Source organism: Hippopotamus amphibius, chromosome 1 (genome assembly GCF_030028045.1).
Source record: "Hippopotamus amphibius kiboko isolate mHipAmp2 chromosome 1, mHipAmp2.hap2, whole genome shotgun sequence".
NCBI classification, from domain to species: domain Eukaryota; kingdom Metazoa; phylum Chordata; class Mammalia; order Artiodactyla; family Hippopotamidae; genus Hippopotamus; species Hippopotamus amphibius.
The window spans coordinates 221,241,187-221,260,265 of NC_080186.1; the positions used below are offsets into that span (position 1 = coordinate 221,241,187).

General features: G+C 38.4%; 1 protein-coding gene and 1 pseudogene across 1 annotated transcript; both read right to left on the bottom strand.

The window, feature by feature from the left end:
- Window positions 1–291: 291 nt before the first annotated feature.
- On the bottom strand, window positions 292–18,807 carry CENPH (centromere protein H). Its single transcript, XM_057741908.1, has 9 exons — window positions 18,593–18,807; window positions 16,145–16,200; window positions 10,332–10,380; window positions 9,854–9,928; window positions 7,745–7,801; window positions 5,222–5,285; window positions 4,833–4,884; window positions 2,968–3,131; window positions 292–809 (listed from the first exon to the last, which is right to left on the bottom strand). The coding sequence occupies exons 1-9, from the start codon at window positions 18,715–18,717 to the stop codon at window positions 714–716; spliced, it is 738 nt and encodes a 245-aa protein (XP_057597891.1). The 5' UTR covers window positions 18,718–18,807; the 3' UTR covers window positions 292–713.
- On the bottom strand, window positions 16,651–17,613 carry LOC130856890 (mesoderm-specific transcript homolog protein-like; annotated as a pseudogene).
- Window positions 18,808–19,079: the final 272 nt, after the last annotated feature.

Consider the following 19,079-nt stretch of genomic DNA (forward strand, 5'->3'; position numbering starts at 1 on the left):
AAATGGTGGTCAAAGGGTATAAACTTGCAGTGAGAAGATGAATAAATTTTGGAGATGTAATGTACAATGCTGTGATTCTAGTTAACAATACCATATTACATGCTTCAGAGTTACTAAGAGGGTAATCTTAAATATTCTCACCATGATAAAGAAATGATAATTATGTGACATGATGGAGATGTTAGCTAATGCCATGGTGGTCAAATCAACATGCTATACATCTTAAACTTACATGTTATGTATCAATTATATCTCAAATTTTTTTAAAAGCCAAAAAAAAAAAATCTGTAGTGAGACAGAACTGAAGTGAGATTTATTTGAATAAAATACAATTGACAACTGAAAAATAATAAAGATGTGGATATGCTTTTCTAACTTTCCAATATTTTGGTTGACAAACAAATACACAGAAGTACTCCAAAGGAGAGTTGGGACTTCAGGAATGTTGTAGAAAAGATGTCCACACTCAGCGGAAAGCCGGACTAGGTACCTTTGGGGACCCTTCGAAGGCTAAGATTTTCAGATTCTTTCAGATTATGCCAGTCACTTTATCATATTTAAAACAATAGATTCCATGTAACACTGTTAACTCAAGGTAAAAAAAAAAAACCTGCAGTCTTAGAATAGTTCCAAAAACACTGAAAAGCATTTCACTTGAAATTTTGGATTTAAATGACATTAAAGACGGAAAAAAGAAAGTCAAAATACAATTCTTATTGGATCATGGTGAGATTCTTCTCAAGCTGCAGGACAGTTTCCTTAAGGGCAGAATCCTCTGCCCAGTTGGCTTTACTCCCCAAAATGAGGTTCTGTAATTTAAAAAAAAATTTTTTTAAAGTAAAGTTCTAAGTACTTTCAAATATTTAACAAGTTTTAAAAAATCCTCTTTCACTGATCTTATCAAATATTTACAGAACATGGTATGAATATTTACTGTGCAATGATGAGAAAAAAGAGTGATGCATTCTTTTTTTTTAAATTTTCTCTTATTTCCCTACTTTTAGAATGATACCCTTGCTCTCAGCTGTCTGTGGTTTCTCAGCTGTTAATGCTTGATAACTGTGCAATCCCAAGAACAGACACCCATTCTTATTCCTTTTAATTTAACTAGTTTTTGGCTGCACCATGCGGCATGAGTTGCATTCTTGTATCCTCGTTTCTACTTTCAATAAGGTTTCAACCTTGCCCTCCATAATGCTAGGGAATATTTACAAAGTTTACAACAATCTTTATACTTCGCCAGTTTTTGTGGATAGTTTTGACCTATTAAGGATACTTGCAGTGTGTCCTAAAGGAAAAAGACTGCAGCTGTGTTTCAGAGATCACTTTGCACTTCCATGGCGAAAAGCAACTGAATTGTAAGTAATATGCATTATTTTTACAAGAGGTAAAAGAAGAGCTTAGTTCTCAGCCCTTGCAAAGTTTCAAGACCCTGACAAAGGTGAAGAATATTTTTGTGATAAGCAATGGAGGAATGATTAGGGTTATAATTAATGAAAATTCTGGTCATTATTCTTTGAAAAACTGCAGCTCAATGATACTAAATTACTAACTGAAATACTATTATAAGAGATTTCAGAATATAAGTGTTAAATTGTTATATATAAAAACATGAAAGACCTTGGCCTATATAAGGCACATTTTTGTTATAAGTGAATGAAAGGGCTAGTGTATATAAACCCAGTCAAATTTACAAAGGCAGGTGGAGGTAAGCATTCAAACATGACTGAACCACTAAGGGCTGATCTTTTAGGAACAAAGAGAGCTCCTAAGATGGGCAAAGCTATATTCTGTTTAACAAAGCAACAGGTTCATTAAATCAAAATTAACACTAATTTAGAGGATATGAATAAAAATTAAGAAACACAGAATAATAGAAATTTCAAAGCAGTAGTAAGGAACATGTGCCAAAGAAAATTAAAATGATTCTGTATTTATTATGCAACCTTCCACTTGAGGTTAGGCTAGGGCAGGGGTCCCCAACCTCTGGGCCGGGGACTGGTACGGTCCGAGGCCTGTTAGGAAACGGGCCGCACGGCAGGAGGTGAGGGGCGGGTGGTGAGTGAAGCTTCATCTGCTGCTCCCCATGCTCCCCATCGCTAGCATTACCACCTGAACCGCCTCCCCGCACCCCCCTCCAGCCCGTGGAAAAACCGTCCTCCACAAAACCGGTGCCAAAAAAGGTTGGGGACCGCTGGCCTAGGGGACCTGGTTATCCCTGATCAAATCACTCACTGCTACTGAAAGGCAGGAATAAACCCTGGGAAAGAATTTCTTATGGTGAGATATAAGACTTCATGTTCTACAAGGATATGCTTTACATATATTAGGCAATTTTAACTGTGTATCTTCATAACTGAAAACTGGTAGGTTAAGTATTTCATCTCAACAGTTCCAGAGACATTTTATAATTCAAAAAAAAAAAAAAAAAAGTAAAGAAAAATCTCCAGACTAAAGGAACACATAAAATTTAAAAACTGACATGATAACTAGCAACATTCATTGAGAATTTGCCTGGAACAGACACTATGCTAAACAGATTAACATGAATTACTGCCTTCAATTCTCTACACAGGAAACTAATGCTTAGAAAAGTTAAATAATTCCCTCAAGGTCAGAGACTATTAAGTATCTGGCAGGATCTTAACTCTAGATTCCCACTACCCCCATTCATGTTTTCCCCACCTCCCAACTTGGAGTCTAATGTTCTCCACAATTATACCATTCTGCCTCCACAGAGCTGCTGAAATCATTCCCATTTATAAATGCCTAAGGTCTAACTACAATGAAAAACCAAAGCCTTTAAGGTCAAATAGACATGAATTCCATATATATGTAAACAGATCAATATTAAGTACTGAATTATTTTGTAAGATCAAAAACTAAATGAAAATAAACCTGAAAGTAATAGAATCAATCATTTTTCAAAAGTTCTTTGCCCCTCTTCCTATTTTATATAAATGTTACCTGGAAAACGTGTTGAATAACTGTAGTGATCTGTATCTCCGTCTCCAGGTTTTGTTGTATGGTCTTTATCTTGTCTGAATTTTCCATACTTTTCAAATCATCTTTCTGTTTGTTCTTTTCAGTCTGTATTTCTAAAAGTTTCCTTTCTGAAGCTTGTTTTAACTCTATTGGGTTAAAAATAAAACAATATACTATATATGACAACTCTTATAAACAAGAATCTTGAAAACTTATGAAGCAGAAAAGTTCCTAATTATTTCCATGAAGAGAAAAGTTGTAATAAGCAGTATTTCAGGCTGCAGTTCCATTCTGATCTGAAAATAATTTCTCTGGTGCAACACCAATGTTTTAATTTCATACTTAATAATGTCCTCTGTGAGATGTTCAAGGTATGTATGTACGACACGGATACGGTCTACACATATCTGCTGTGCCATCATGTCAAAGAGAACTTATTCTAGGTTGCCAAAAGGATAGGCAGGAGATATACGTAAGGAAATACTCCCCTCTTTATTTACAAAAATTACATATCAACAAGACAAATTTTCAAGGAAAGGTAAGAGTCCCTCCTCCAGGGAAAAATATCATCAAGCATTTTTTTCTACTCTTCCCAAAATGTTCTGAGCTCTTCCTGATAAACCCATCGTAAGCTGAAACTATCCTAAGTCAAAAATGCATTTTAGTACACTTCACTACCAAACACCACAGCTTAGCCTAGCCTACCTTAAACATGCTCAGAGCACTTACATGAGCCTGCAATTGGACAAAATCATCTAACACAAAGCCTGTTTTATAACAATGTGTTACATATCTCATGTAATTTACTGAATACTGTACTGAAGGTGAAAAGCGTAACAGTTGTGCGTGTACGCGTTGTTGGCTCTCGTGACCACGTGGCTGATGGGAGCTGTGGCTCACTACTGCTGCCCCGCATCACACGGGAGTACCTCACTAGCTTAGGAAAAGAGCTCACATCAAAATCTGAATTCAGTTTCTACTAAATGCATATTATTGTAAAGTCAAAAACTTGTAAGTTGAAACATCATTAGCTGGGGACAGAACATAAATGGGTATATCCCAGGAGCTTGGTTCCTGGATGCTAATGTATCAAAAAAACAGGTTGGAATGCAATGGGAAAAAAGCCAAAGGGTGATGAGATCAGAAGACCAGGACTACTTCTAACCCTGAGATGACTTACAAAAAGGCAAATCCACATAATACTTTAAAAGAATAAATCATGCCTATACTGTTAAATGAAAAAAGCAGTTTACAACACAGAATAAAATTATGCCAGTTTTATTTTATAAATAATAAGCACTGAAGATCGATTATCTCTTGATAAAGTAAAAATTTAACTTTTCCTATGTATATTTTTGTTTCCAAATTCCTTATAGAGAATATATATTAATTCTGAAATACATTTCAATAAAACATTTCAAGAGTTTCAATGCAAAAAGCCATCTCATGTTCATTAAGTTAAAAAGCTGTAGAACCATATGTATCAAGTGATCATTTAAAAATTATGTATATATGAATACGTTTATACGGGTATGGAAAAAGGCCTGGAATGATGTACGCCTAACTGTGGTCATACAGGAAGGAAGTATGGCTTTCACATTATACTTTTCTGTATTATTTGATATTTTTTCCTTCCACTGAGAATGTACTTCTGTGATTTAAAGTTCTAAAACAACAAATCAAGCAAAATGAATTTTATATACTATTTTTTTTAATTGCCATGTCCAGAGTTTTAAGAAAATTTGAAAATTAAAAAATTTTTCAGTGATTGAGAGATCTGGCCTTAGCAATCTTCATCTTAAGTGAAAATGTGTTCTCCAAAAAAAACCAAAAAGTGTTCTACATACGTAATCTCTTCTTTCTAACATCAAGCAATTTTTCCTCCAAATCCCAAGTTTCCTGTTATTAGAAATAAAAACATTAAGGCACATAACCCAAGAACACACCTATAATATTTAAATCACTGAATTTTATCTATTCATATTTTCTAGAGCTCCACTTTTCAATTCCTCTATTTGCACACAACAAAAGGGAAAGGAAGAGTAGCTTAAATGATAAGCACATGATTAGTCAGAAATAATGGAATTATGAAAAAAAGAGAGAAAACCTAAGGACAGTGAATTCCAAACACCCCAGTCTCTCTGGGCAATCCTATTTAGTCACATACAGTTACCAGCAGGGATGTGTGACTAAAATCATAAGAATGTATAAGCAGCATTTTACGTTCAAAGTTTACCTGCTGTGATTTCATTATTACTTTATTTAGATTTAATACTTGTTTCATGTTATCCATGAGCACACTGAAAAAGAATAAAAAATATGATTTATTAACAGTTTAAAAATCTCATTAATTAAGAAATCAGTTAGTACATATTTACTTTCATTATACACACTGCATACTTCAACAGAAAGTCATTGTTTAACAAAAAAGTCTAAAAAAGTTTGATGTAAACTAAATTTCGGTTTAAAATTAGAGATGCATTTCCCTAGAAAGATTTTTGCTCATAGACAACAAAGAATATCCAATTTAAGCATGCCGGAACATTTCTTTTTTCTTTTTTTTCCCATGGCTGCACCGCACGGCATGTGGGATCTTAGTTCCCCTATCAGGGATTGAACCCATGACCCCTGCAGTGGAAGCACGGAGTCTTAACCACTGGACTGCCAGGGAATTCCCCAGGAATATTTCTAAAAATCTCATATTTGGGGAGAAGAAACCCTAATAACTTGCTAATACACAGCTTTTCTTTGGAAATAGACTTCAGCTTTTACACTAGTTTTATACCCTCTGCCCCCACACTTGCACAGCCTCCCCCACCAGAGCGGTCCATTTGTTACAAATGATGAACCTACACTGACACATTCTTGTCACTCAAAGTCCTTAGTTTACATCAGGGTTCACTCTTGGTGTTGTACATTCTACAAGTTTTGACAAATGTAGAATGATATGTATCTACCATTTATCATACTGAATAGTTTCACTGAATAAACTGCTTTTACCCCATTTCTTCAACAAGTATTTCTGAGTGACTACTACATGCCAAGACTGTGCCAGGCACCAAGAATATAAAATAGAATAAAACACACTACCTGTTTTCAAAGAGGAAAGAATCTTATGGGAGAAAAATACATCTACAATCAGCATATGGTTTCATTAGAATCGGTAGTGGATATGAACCCTTGTTAAGAGTTGTGCAAAGGGCGGAACAAGGGAAACCCCTGAGTCTTAAAGGATGTAAAGTACAGTTCACCCTTGAACAATGTGGGTGGGGTGAGTTGGTTAGGGACATCAACCACCCCACACAGTCAAGAGCACTGCTATCTCTACCTCAAACACAGAGGAATTAAATGACTCACCCAAGGACAGAAAGCTGAAAGAGTTTGGATCAAACCCTAGTTCTTTTGATTCCACATATTGTAACTTCTAACTAAACACAAACCTTCCCCCATACTTAGTTAATTTAAAGATCTCTAAAATGAAAATACAGGTATTATATTTATTGGGGAAAAAAAAAAAAACCTGCTCGTTAAGTGGCAGTTGAAACCCATGTGGTTCAAGGGTCAAGTGTAATTATGAAGATTACCTAGATCAAGCAGCTTGGTACCGCTGGAGTAAAAACGTGGAAACAAGACTGGGTGTGAACAGTGGTTCTCACATTTCAGAGTGCCACAGTCCATCAGGAGGCCTGCTAAATGTGGACTGCCAGCTCCCCATCTTTAGAGATCCTGAGTCAGTAGGTTTGGGATGGGACCAGCAATGTGATCATTGTGATAATACTAATTATTCTGACAATCAGCTAGGCATGAGAAATATTGTAGAAGTTTATTGGGAAGGCCGGAAAGGGGGAATCTTTGCACAGATCTGTGAGAGCTGAACTCATTTTCCGCTAGTTATAGGTATACATGGTTGTTAATTTTAAGACAACCTCGGCCTACTTGGCTTTTGTGCTGTCTTTGGGTGTCAATATGATGAATCTATCCTGCACTCCTTTAACTCAAGAATGTTTTAAGCTCTCCTTTTATAGAGGAGCAATATTTAGAGAGCCCAAACTTAGATTTTAGGATTTTCGTAAGCCTGGGGTTAAATGGAATATGGGAGGAATGAGTATCAGTTTGGGCTAAGATGTCCAGATAGAGAAAGTACCAGATCTACCTCGGTACTACCCTGTTGCCAATGGGGAGGGCGGGGTGGCGGGATGGGGGGGCGGCAGGGCGGGCATTTTATCACAAGATTAGAGCTTTGGGAGATAAAATCACAGGTAAGGTCCCTGTAGCCAGGCACTTAGGATCAGATTATAGATGACCTTCGATTGCCAGAGTCTTTATTTTATGTTCCTTGGCAAATTATTTAACTTATACAAGCTCATTTCTGCCAGTGAAAAATGAGGAGTATACTTCCTATCTCATTGGGTGGTTGTTGTTGTTGGCTGAAATGAGATAGCACTGTACCTGTTTTACAGTAAATCCCGAAAAGTTAACTTTCAAAAGCTTCCTTCAAAATTCTCAGCAGGTCTGGGTAAAACCTCCGTTGCTTCTTAGGGTCCCAATCCATATGGAACAAGATATCAGCGGGACTACAAAAGTTGTAATGATGACAAAGGCCCACAGAAATTGTCACTTTTCTTATTCCCCAGATAAAGGTGCTCGGCAGTGACAGTTAAGGAAAAACAAAAAAGTCATGGAACTAGTCAGTATGCTGACCTCCCTTATTCCCATTCTTACCACATCCAGAAAAAATAAAACAAATGAAAAAACATACCTGGTCTTGATGTTAATTTTCTCCAGGTGTTTTTTAAGCGCAGTTGAAAGTTGCATCCTATAGAGAAAAAGTTTTCATTAAAAAACACGGATAGGGCTTCCTTGGTGGCGCAATAGTGAAGAATCCGCCTGCCAATGCAGGGGACACGGGTTCGAGCCCTGGTCTGGGAAGATCCCACATGCCGCGGAGCCACAAAGCCCGTGGACCACAACAATGGAGACTGTGCTCTAGAGCCCATGAGCCACGACTATTGAGCCCACGTGCCACAACTACTGAAGCCCGTGCACCTAGAGCCTGTGCTCTGCAACAAGAGAAGCCACTGCAATGAGAAGCTGGAGAACCGCAACAAAGAGTAACCCCCGCTCTCTGCAACTAGATAAAGCCCACTCGCAGCAACAAAGACCCAATGCAGCCAATAAATAAATAAATAAATTTATAAAATCTACAAATCTGTTTAAAGAAAAAGAAACATGGGTAACATTTATGGTACACTGAAAAGAAAATTTAAAAATACGACAAGGTACAGGACTCCCCTGATGGTCCAGTGGCTAAGACTCCACGCTCCCAATGCAGGGGGCCTGGGTTTGATCCTTGGTCAGGGAACTAGATCCCACATGCCACAGCTGAGTTCTCACGCCGCAACCAAAAAAAGGATCCCACATGCAACAATGAAGATCCCGAGTACCACAACTAAGACCCAGGGCAGTCAAATAAATAAACACATATTTTTTAAAAAACTACAACATGGTAAAGGTTCATTTCTCTTTAAATACAACATAAAACAAAACTAGATTTTTAAACAGTATTACATGGGAAATACTTTGATAAGTAAGTCATAGAAATATGAAGTAACACCAAGATGGATGGGGCTGCTGCACGTGGTTGTGCATGGCCAGGCAGAGGGGGTGAGCACACCTGACACTCAGCCTGAGCTTGCTCTCCAAGCCATCCACCTTAGTGTAGGGCCAGGAGGAAGTATTAATGCACTACAAAATGTAATGTACAACATAATAAATATAATTAACACTGCTGTAAGTTATATACGAAAGTTAAGAGAATAAATCCTGAGTTCTCATCACAAGAAAAGAATTTTTTTTCCTATTTCTTTAATTTTGTATCCATATGAGATGATGGATGTTCACTAAATCTGCTGTGATAATCATTTCAGGATGCATGTAAGTCAAAACATTATGCTGCATGCCTTAAACTTATACACTGCTGTATGTCAATTACATCTCATCAGAACTGGAAGGAGAAAAATGCACTACAGAGGGCCCGAGATGGGTAGAGTTAGGGAATATAAAGCCATACTGGACTGTAAACTTTAAAGTACATCTATGTACAAGCAAGTGCTGTAATCTGTAATTTATTTTTAAATTCAAATAGCTAATAAATAATAGTAAAGTAATAAGCTCATCAATATTAGTCATTTTATTAAAGGGGGAATATCTTAATAGCTCTGAAGTCACCTTAGTTAAAAAATATGGTCTATATAATGAGTCAGCATATGAAATGAGGGAAAAAAGTTCACTGCTAGAAGCAACTAAAAGGGCTTTAACTATTATTCAATTAAATGTTAATAAATTCATCTGGGAAGGCCAGAAATACAAGGAAAAAACTGTTAGAGTCATTCACTTAATTGAGATTATTAATTTAGATCATAAGTCTATAATAGAGACCACATTGGTCTTATTAACAGCTGTATACCAACTTCCAGCCCAAAGCTTATGACACAGTAAGCACTCAAATATTTGTTGAATGAATTTTAAAATACAGACGCAAAGCCTAAAATTAAAAATATATTTAAACTCAATTATAATTCTTTTACTCCATTAAGAGTTACTGGAATGAATTCGTGTAATCCTTTCAAACATCAAATGAAATTTAACCCCACACTTCTATTATCTTGATTGACATTTCCTTATTAACCCTATCTTTTGTAACTTCTTCAAATGAAGACATTAATGAATAATGTAACTTTTCTCTCAGGGCTTGAAATTTGTAGGACCATTATCTAATCATCATTTTGACTGATTAATTCAGACTAGTTAAAATATCCGCTCCACCTTGAGCCATGCACATTTTGCACACTTAAAAGGTAATAATTACCTGTCTAACGCAAGCTTTTTCATTTCAAAAGCATTTTTCGCCTCTTCAACTTCATTTTCCAGTTCTTCAACTTTACTGCCAAAGAAGCATCAACAAAAAGGATCTCAGCAATATCAGAAAAAGTAACTACTGGGATAAAGGTATAAAGTAAATCTTTGAAGAAAGTAAACTGCCTGTTATCTAAATAAAAGTATTCTACAGGCTCCCCACACCTATGCATTTACAGATTTGGCAAACTGATTCCTACTGAGATACTTTGCTAAGCGTCTTGTTAAGGTGGGGTGGGGGGATGCCAAAAGTGCTAATACGATCACTCATGTGCATGTAAGTCTACATCCCACATCAACAACTTCTCAATACGTGCATGGCGAGTTATTTGGAAAAAAAAAATGAAAGGAAAAAGAAAGACAATATTATAAGATGGATAATATTATTAAATCTGTAAAAACCACAACTAAAATTTTAAAATATGACATACGCTTCAATTTGCTTTTCCTGCATGATTTGTTCTGGAGTTTTTTCTTCATCTACAAATAAATAAATTTTTGACATTAGTAATATTTTATAAAAGCATTGTCCAACAGAAATATAATGTGAGCCACAAATGCAAACCAAATATGTAATTTTAAATTTCATTTCCACATTACAAAAGTAAAGAAACAAGTGAAATTAATATAACTTATTTAACTCAACAGATCCAAAATATTATCATTTCAACATGTAATCAATTTCAGATTACTACTGAAACATTTCACCATCTTTTCTTCTGTGCATATTTTACATTGATAGTCCTTCTCAATGAGAACTAACCACATTTCAAGTGTTCAATGGTCACATGGAGCTAGTGGCTAACATATTGGACAGCACAGTTTTAGAATGATACAAAAAGAGAGTAAAAAATGAACAAGATCAATGTTAAAAAAAAAAAAACCAAACAACTGTATGTCTCTGTATTAACAACAATGAGAAATTAAAATTTAAAAACACATGTAAAATTGCATCCCAAAACACAAAATCTTAAGGATAAATTTAACAAAATGTGTGTATTATTTCTACACTGAACACTACCAAATACTGAAATGGAAAGATATACTATCTACATGTATTGGGAGAATCATTATCACAAATATAACAATTTCAGTATATATAAATATACTGATCTATAGATCCCATTCAAATCCCAGTCAAATCTGTATAAACTGACAAACTGATTTTAAAATGCATGTAGAAAAACACAGGACCAAGAATAGTCAAACCAATTTGACAAAGAACGTTGAAGGACTTACAGTAGCTGATAATCAAAACTTACTATGGGGACTTCCCTAGTGATGCAGTGGGTAAGACTCCTCACTCTCAATGCAGGGGGCCCAGGTTTGATCCCTGGGCAGGGAACTAGATCCCACGTGCATGCCACAACTAAGGAGCCCACATGCTGCAACTAAGGAGCCCTGGAGCCACAACTAAGGGGCCCACCTGCCACAACTAAGACACAGCACAACCAAATAAATAAATAAAAAAGACTTACTATAAAGCTACAGTAATCTAAACAGTATTGTACCATTGTAAAGATAGACAAATACCTCAAAGGAACAGAAGAAAAAGTCCAGAAACAGACCTACACACATACAATGGATAAAGAAAAGTCTTTTCAACAAATAGTGCTAGAAAAACTGGATTTACATATGGAAAAAAAAATGGACCTTGATCCTTACCTAGCTCACATTATACACAAAAGTTAACTCAAAAAAGAATCACAGTCCTGAATGTTAAAGCTAAAACCTTAAGACTTCTAGGATACAGGAGAAAATCTTTGCAACCTTGGGGTAGTCACAGTTTCTCAGAACTCAAAACCCACAAAACGCAAAAGAAAAAAGAGTGAAAAATAGAGCTTCATCAAAATTAATGCCTTCTGCTTCTCAAAAGACACTGCTAAGACAATAAAAAGGCAAGTAACAAAGTAGCAGAAAATTTCTGCCATATACATATACATGCATATATGTACCCACACACGTATATATTTATTTATCTGAAAAAGGACTATTATTCCTTCTTTTAAAAAGAGTGAATCTTTTATTCTTTAGTGTTTCACAGGATACATAATGTATTCATTTATAATTAAAGAACTCAAATTCAGTAAGACTAACGATCCAATTAAAAAACTGGCAAAGATTTGCACAGGCCCGCGCGGAGCTGCAGTGTCGGGAGCAGCCCTTTCCCACTAGCAACTCTGTTCTGAAAGGCCTACTGCAGGGCCTCTGCACATGGTACACAATGAGCAGGTGAAGCCAGACCAAGCAGCACAAAGGGGAGGGGGGGGAAGCAGAAAAAATAAATAAATATAAAGAAGAAGGAACCGCCAGAGATTTCTCTTTCTTCAGATTTTGAGCACATGATTCACGTTGGCTTTGATGCTGTCACAGGCAAGTTTACAAGGAAGTCAGAGCAGTGGGCCCACTGGCTTCAAACATCAAATATCACTAAGTCAGAGCAGAAGAAAAACCCACAAGCTGTTCTGGATGTACTGGAATTTTATAACTGGAAGAAGACCTCCAACAGCCAGAAGTACATGAGCTTTACAGGGGACACACATTCTATCCCTGCGGCCAGGAAGATCCCACATGCCAGGGAGCACCTAAGCCTGTGCACCACAACTACTGAGCCTGCACTCTAGAGCCCGCATACCACAACTACTGAGCCCACGTGCTGCAACTACTGAAGCCCGAACGCCCTAGAGTCCATGCTCCGCAACAAGAGAAGCCACTGCAAGGAGAAGCCCGCGCACTGCAACAAAAAGTAGCCCCGGCTCGCTACAACTAGAGAAAGCCTGCGTACAGCAACAAAGACCCAACGCAGCCAATAAATAAATAAATAAGTAAAAAAAATGGGCAAAGATTTGAAGGGACACTTCATAAAAGCAGACATATATCTGCTTCATAAAAGTAGATATATAAATTGCCAACAAGACAATCAACAGCGTTAGTTATTAGGGAAATGTAAATTAAAACCACATGAGATACCAATACACCCTTACTAGAATGGCTAAAATTTAAAAAGACTGATAGTACCAAGTTCTGGAAATCTGCCATAACGGTGTAATCATTTTAGCTGTTTGGTAGTTTCTTAAAAAGTTAAACATTCATTTACCATATGACCTCGCAACTTCACGTTTAGGTATTCAACCACGAGAAATGAAAAATTATCCACAAAAAGATATACAAATGACAGCTGTCCACAGCAGCTTTGCTCACGAGGGGCAAACACTGGAAACAATTCAGATGTTCAACAGCAGGTGAATGGATTAACAAGTTGTGGTTCAGTCATCATGAAATATACTCCACAATGAAGAGGAACGAATTACTGAAACAGCATGGATGAATCACAAAAATACTATGCTGCACAACAGTAGCCAGACACATTGCGGGTGACTACTAACAGGTTTTGGGTTTCTTTTTAGGGTAATGGAAATGTTCTGGAATTAGATAGTGGTAATGGCTGCACAACGTTGTAAATAACACTAAAAGTTACTGAATTGTATATTTTAAAATGGTGAATTTTGTTATGTGAATTAAGTCACAATAGATGTAAGGAACAAAAAAATACATACCATATAAATCCATGTACATCAAATTCTAGAACAGTGCTGTCCAAATGCACTGTTCTATTCTGTGATGAATGAAATGCTTAATATTTGCACTGTCCAATATGGTAGCCACCAGCCATTGTGGCTTAAGCATTTGATATGTGACTAGTGCAACAAAGAAGTGAATTTTTTAAATTAATTAATTTACTTATTGGCTGTTTTGGGTCTTTGTTGCTGCGCTCTAGTTGCAGCGAGTGGGGGCTACTCTTCTTTGCTGTGCGCGTGGGCTTCTCACTGCGGTGGCTTCTCTTGTTGCAGAGCACAGGCTCTAGGTGCACGGGCTTCAGTAGTTGTGGCTCGCGGGCTCTAGAGCACAGGCTCAGTAGTTGTGGTGCATGGGCTTAACTGCTCTGAAGCATGTGGGATCCTCCCGGACCAGGGATCACACCTGTGTCCCCTGCAATGGCAGGCAGATTCTCAACCATTGCACCACCAGGGAAGTCCCAAAGAAGTGAATTTTAAATTTTATTTAATTTTAATTAATTTTACTTTAAAAGGCAACCTCTAGCTAGTGGCTACTGTATTGGACAGCACAACACCAGAAGACAAATCTATAGTAACAGAAATAAAATTGATGGTTGCTGGAGTAAGGGTGGGGACTGAGTGTGAAGGGGCACAGGGAGGTGTGACAGAAATGTTCTACATCTTGACTGTGGTGGTGGTTACAGAGATGCATACATTTATCAAAACATCAAATTGCACCCTTAAAATAGATGCACTTGTAAAAAAAAATTCTTCAAGCAATAAAGTATCAGTAATATATTTTTTAATGGTAAAACACTAATAAATTGTAGATAAATATCTTCTCTCGAAGACTACAACCTGATTTCTTATGGTTGGCTTCAAATATGTCCTCTCCTTTGGTTGTAGAAATTCTAGCGTGCAGACTATTAAATCTACTCAAGTTTTCAGAGTGACTCAAGTCAAAACCCCCTAAAAATAAAATTATCTATGCAGGGAAAGCAAGAACTGCATGAGGAGGCAGGCTCTTATCACTTGGATTTTAGCTCCAAGGTCATCTTCTTGAAGAAGCCATCTCTGATTACTCTATCACACCACTATTTCCCTCCCTCTTATCACATCATTATTTCCTGCATCACATTTACCTCGCCTCATAATTCTCTCGCATGTTTCTTTCTTTACCTGTTTTGCTACACAGAATTTAGGCTCCATTGAGGGTAAAGTCTGCCTTGTTCGACACCATATCTCCATCCCTAGCATCGATTCATTCAACTGTGAGCGCAGGAATACTTACAGAGAAAATTCCTCAATGGTCCAAATTTTGAATAGCTTTTCCCTTACACTTCATTGTCTAAGATCAATTATAGTTTTTTTATCATGTGGCTGTCATGCCAGAAAAAGCATTAGGTGTGTCCTACTTCTCATCTCTAAGGTAAACATAATTTGTTTAATACAAGGAACATGGGCTTTGGAAACAAGAACACCACTAATTCCTCCAGGGGAAGGAGAGTGACCCACTGATCATCTTTGAGGTAAGCATTTTTTTTAAATTGAAGTATAGCTGATTTACAATGTTGTGTTAGTTTCAGGTATATAACAAAATGATTCAGTTATATATATGTGTGTGTGTATATATATATTCTTTTTCATATATATAGTCATGTATATACATAATACATATACATATATATACACATATATATATTCTTTTTCAGGAGGTAAGCATTATTGATGTAACAAAATGGACACGGCTTTGGAGGCAAGAAGGCCTGGTTTATATCCTAGTTCTTATAGTTACTAGCTATAGTAAGCAGAAAAGAGGCTGGGGGCCCATTTCTTTAGTGTTTTGTTTTATTTTTTGCATAAGAAGAAACCCTGGAATGGAGATGAAAAACATATCAGAAATGCCTTCAGATCTATGGCCTTAAAGAGAATTTGAGCAGAGCTAAAAAATTACCCAAGTGCAAACGTGGATTCAGGGAAGTGACTAAGACATCTATGAGGTCCCTTGGCTTTCCCACAGTTCTTGATTCAACCTAGTGTACTATTTGGTTTTATTTTTTAAGCTTATTTCATAGAGTACGAAAAAGTGACCAAAATCTATCTTTGTGACCCAAGGGCTTATAATAAATCAGGTGGCATTAGGTGGTTATTACTTCAGGACGACTAAACCTTCATTTTATTACTCTCTTGGTTCCTGAGATTTTTGGATTAATAATTTTGAAAGATAAATTTAAAATTTTTCTGTGTTTAGAATTGAAAATTGTCACTCATGCCTTTATGCCTATCTCTCTCCTGCTCTCAAGCCAATAATCCAGTGTTTCTCAAAATACAGGTCTCAGATCACTTGCTTAACAGTCATCTACTCTGCTAATTTAATGTTCAAACTGTTGATGGTAGCAAGTGCTACAATTCCCTCAGCCCACAGGGATTTTCCAGTTCTCTGATCAACAGAACTTAATTGTCCTGCACTGTTATTTACTTCTTTTATATAAATTTCTTGAATTCCTAGCTAGTTCCTGAGGGCCAGGGCAAGCCTGCTTTTCACCTTCTTACAGGGTAGGGTACTGCATTATGCTGCCCCTCCTGTTCCTTAAATACATAAATTTTTGTAAAACTGATCTTGTTTTCCCCGGACTACTGTTTAACATCAAACCCACAAAACCTTATTTGAAAATGAAAATACTTACTCGCATCAACCATTGATTTATATTCCAAGAGTTGTTGTTTGGTCTGTGCTCTTAGCCTGAAAACAGATAAAGAGAAGAAAGTCATATATTTATTGAGGTTTTACTCATTACTGTCAGATAAATCAACTCATCTTTTTTGGAAGCTGATGCAACAAAATGAGTATAAACAAACAGCATTAAAGTCTTTCAGTCTGGCCTCATTTTTTTAAAACGGGTATAAAGAACTTTAAGGCCTCAGAAAAATATTCAAAATGAAACGCAGTAGGAAAACAGATTCTGGGAGGAAAAGTTAAAAACTTGATTTTTAAATTTATTCTAAATGGGCCACACTGAAATGGGGCTTAAAGAGAAGGGCTACACAAAGAAACATCAAAATGAGCCAGGTGGACTTCTGTGAGAAAATAGTGTTTGGTAGCCAGGACCTCTTTTGGGCATTTCTTCCTAAGTGGAATACACAACAGATAAAGGAATAGGGGAAGGTAATACAGGGAAGCTACTCTTTCAGCTCAGAAGGAGTTGATGAAGTCCATATATGCCACTCAAGAAGCCCATGGGATCCTCTAGCAGTGGACAGTGGCTAATGTGGCCATCATCCACAATTGACAATGGACTGCAGCAGCATTTTCCTATATGGCTCCAAGAACTTTGGGTAGGGATTCACCAAAGCCAATGGCCCACAGATAAAATGAATGGGAACAGTTAAAGCCAAGAGCTCCCACCCAGTGTCTTCTAAACTTCTTCCTCTGATGGATCTATTATAAGAGACTGTTGATAACTAAGTTCCCATCATTGTTGCCCACGGGTCTCACAACTCACTCTCAGAGGGTTGGGTATATGGCCCAAAGACTGGGGAGAGACCTGGAGAGAATACAAAAAAGTTCATCAATCATGTTAGGATGGGTGACAGCGTGCCTCCATCTTTGAGAAGCCTTTGAAGGAGAGGATGGTGAGCCTTGGGAAATATAACCCTGACAGAGACTCTTTACAGTAAGTCGACAAGATCAATTCTGCTTGAACCTGTAGAGCAGCTCCTGGGCAATGACATCTACATAATCATGAGACAAAAGGTGGACCCTGAGGTTCTGGAGCCCCAGATGCCGCCAAAGCACCTCCATGAGGCCGGCCTGCTCAAGTATGGAACAGTGTGATCTTGGGTTGTAACCGAAACCAAAGCAAAAGAAATTGAGGGCAATCACAGGATGAAACCTGAGGGTCAGATCTACCTAAATCTTGTAGCAATCATAACCGGATGTTGCAGAGCCATGGAGAAGCATGACTATCTCCAGATTTCCAACCGTACCCACAGAATCTTAGTAGAAGATGCACAGTCCCTTGTAGGTGAAAAATTTGCCTGACAACTTCCATGAGTGAAGAGCAGGAGAAAGTGGGGGTGGGGGAGGCAGAATGTGCAGATAAGCCACAAGCAGTGGCATGGCCAATTGCCCCACCGGGATCCACCATTCCCTCATCCTGATACAGGTAAGACCTGGGCTACAGGATTCCATGTTTGGGGGAACCTGCTGGGCATTGGTAGGAGGGAATTTTTAAAGTGAGGTTGTGAGGTTTATTATTAGGCTAGGCCTTTCAAAGCAGCTGAAATACAGTTAAAAAGCTTATTTGAAAAACAAGCAAACAAAAAACAACAACAAAAAACACCTTGTTGACTTAGAACAGAAGTCTGCAAATATTTTTCTGTAAAGGACCGGAGAGCAAATATTTTAGGCTCTGTGAGTCATATAGTATCTGCTGTAACTACTCAACTCAGCCCCTGCAGCAGGAAAGCTGCATTCCAATAAAACTTTTCTTAAGGGGACTGAAATTTAATTTCACATAATTTTCACCTGTTATTAAATAGTCTTGTGATTCCCCCCCCCCCCCCCCAACCATTAAAACACATGAAAACGTTTAGTCTGAGGGGTCACACAGAAACAAAGAGTAGGATGGATATGGCCAGGGCCATAGCTGCCCACTGGTGTAGAAGACTGATGTCCTTTCTCATCAAATCTTCCCCTAGCAACGTACAGACATTGCTTGCTGGTAGAAAATATAATAAATGAAGATCCATAGTTATAAAAGGGCCGAGCAACCTCCCTCCAGTATATCTGGGCCTGGATGCAACCCACGAAGGGCTTGAAAATGTGGGTCCCAGAGCATGAGTGGGTAAGAAAGGTGTTGATTACAGCTCCGTAGGCCCTATGGAGGTCCTCTGCTAAACACTGACCCCAGAATATCTGGTTTAATCCCCACAGCAACTCTGCTAGGAAGCCGTCATTTCCCTCTTCTTTTCCAAGATGCAGAAAGGGGCTTAAAGAGCTTAAGTGAATGATGCAGTCACGCAGCCACTAAGCGACCGACACTGAATTCGAACCCTGGACGTTCTGAGCAAAGCGGGGAGCTCCTGGCCACGCCGCCCACTCAGCTCCAGCCCGACCAGCCAGAAGGTACGACCTGAGCAGCAGGGTCATGCGGTCCTCGGGACGCGCCGCCTGGGCGCCGGCGACCTGCGGCGGCCCGCCTTCCCCTCCGGAGTCCACGGGCTCGGCGGCGGCTTGCTCCTCCGACGGCGTCTCCATCTGTGGCGCGAAGACCTACCACGCAGACCTGGCGGACTCTTCCCCAGAAACGCCCGCTTTTCCCGCCACTAAATGGACACCCAGAAGGGGCCGGCGCGCCCCGCCCCGCCCCGCCCTTTCCGCCCCGCCCTTTCCGCCCCGGTCTCTGGTTGCCATGGTTGCTATTGTCCCTTCTCTTATCGTGGCTCTACTAGTTAAAACCTTTACAGGCCACTGGTAAAAGTTGGAAGCACTTTAATTTAGCGTCAGCTCTGTCGAGTGCCGCAGCCGTTTGGGGGCACTCCCCGGCTCCGGGCACCGCGGCTTGGAGGCGAGAACCCCATCAATGGTCTTTTTAGCCTTGGAGCTGAGATAGCCGTTCT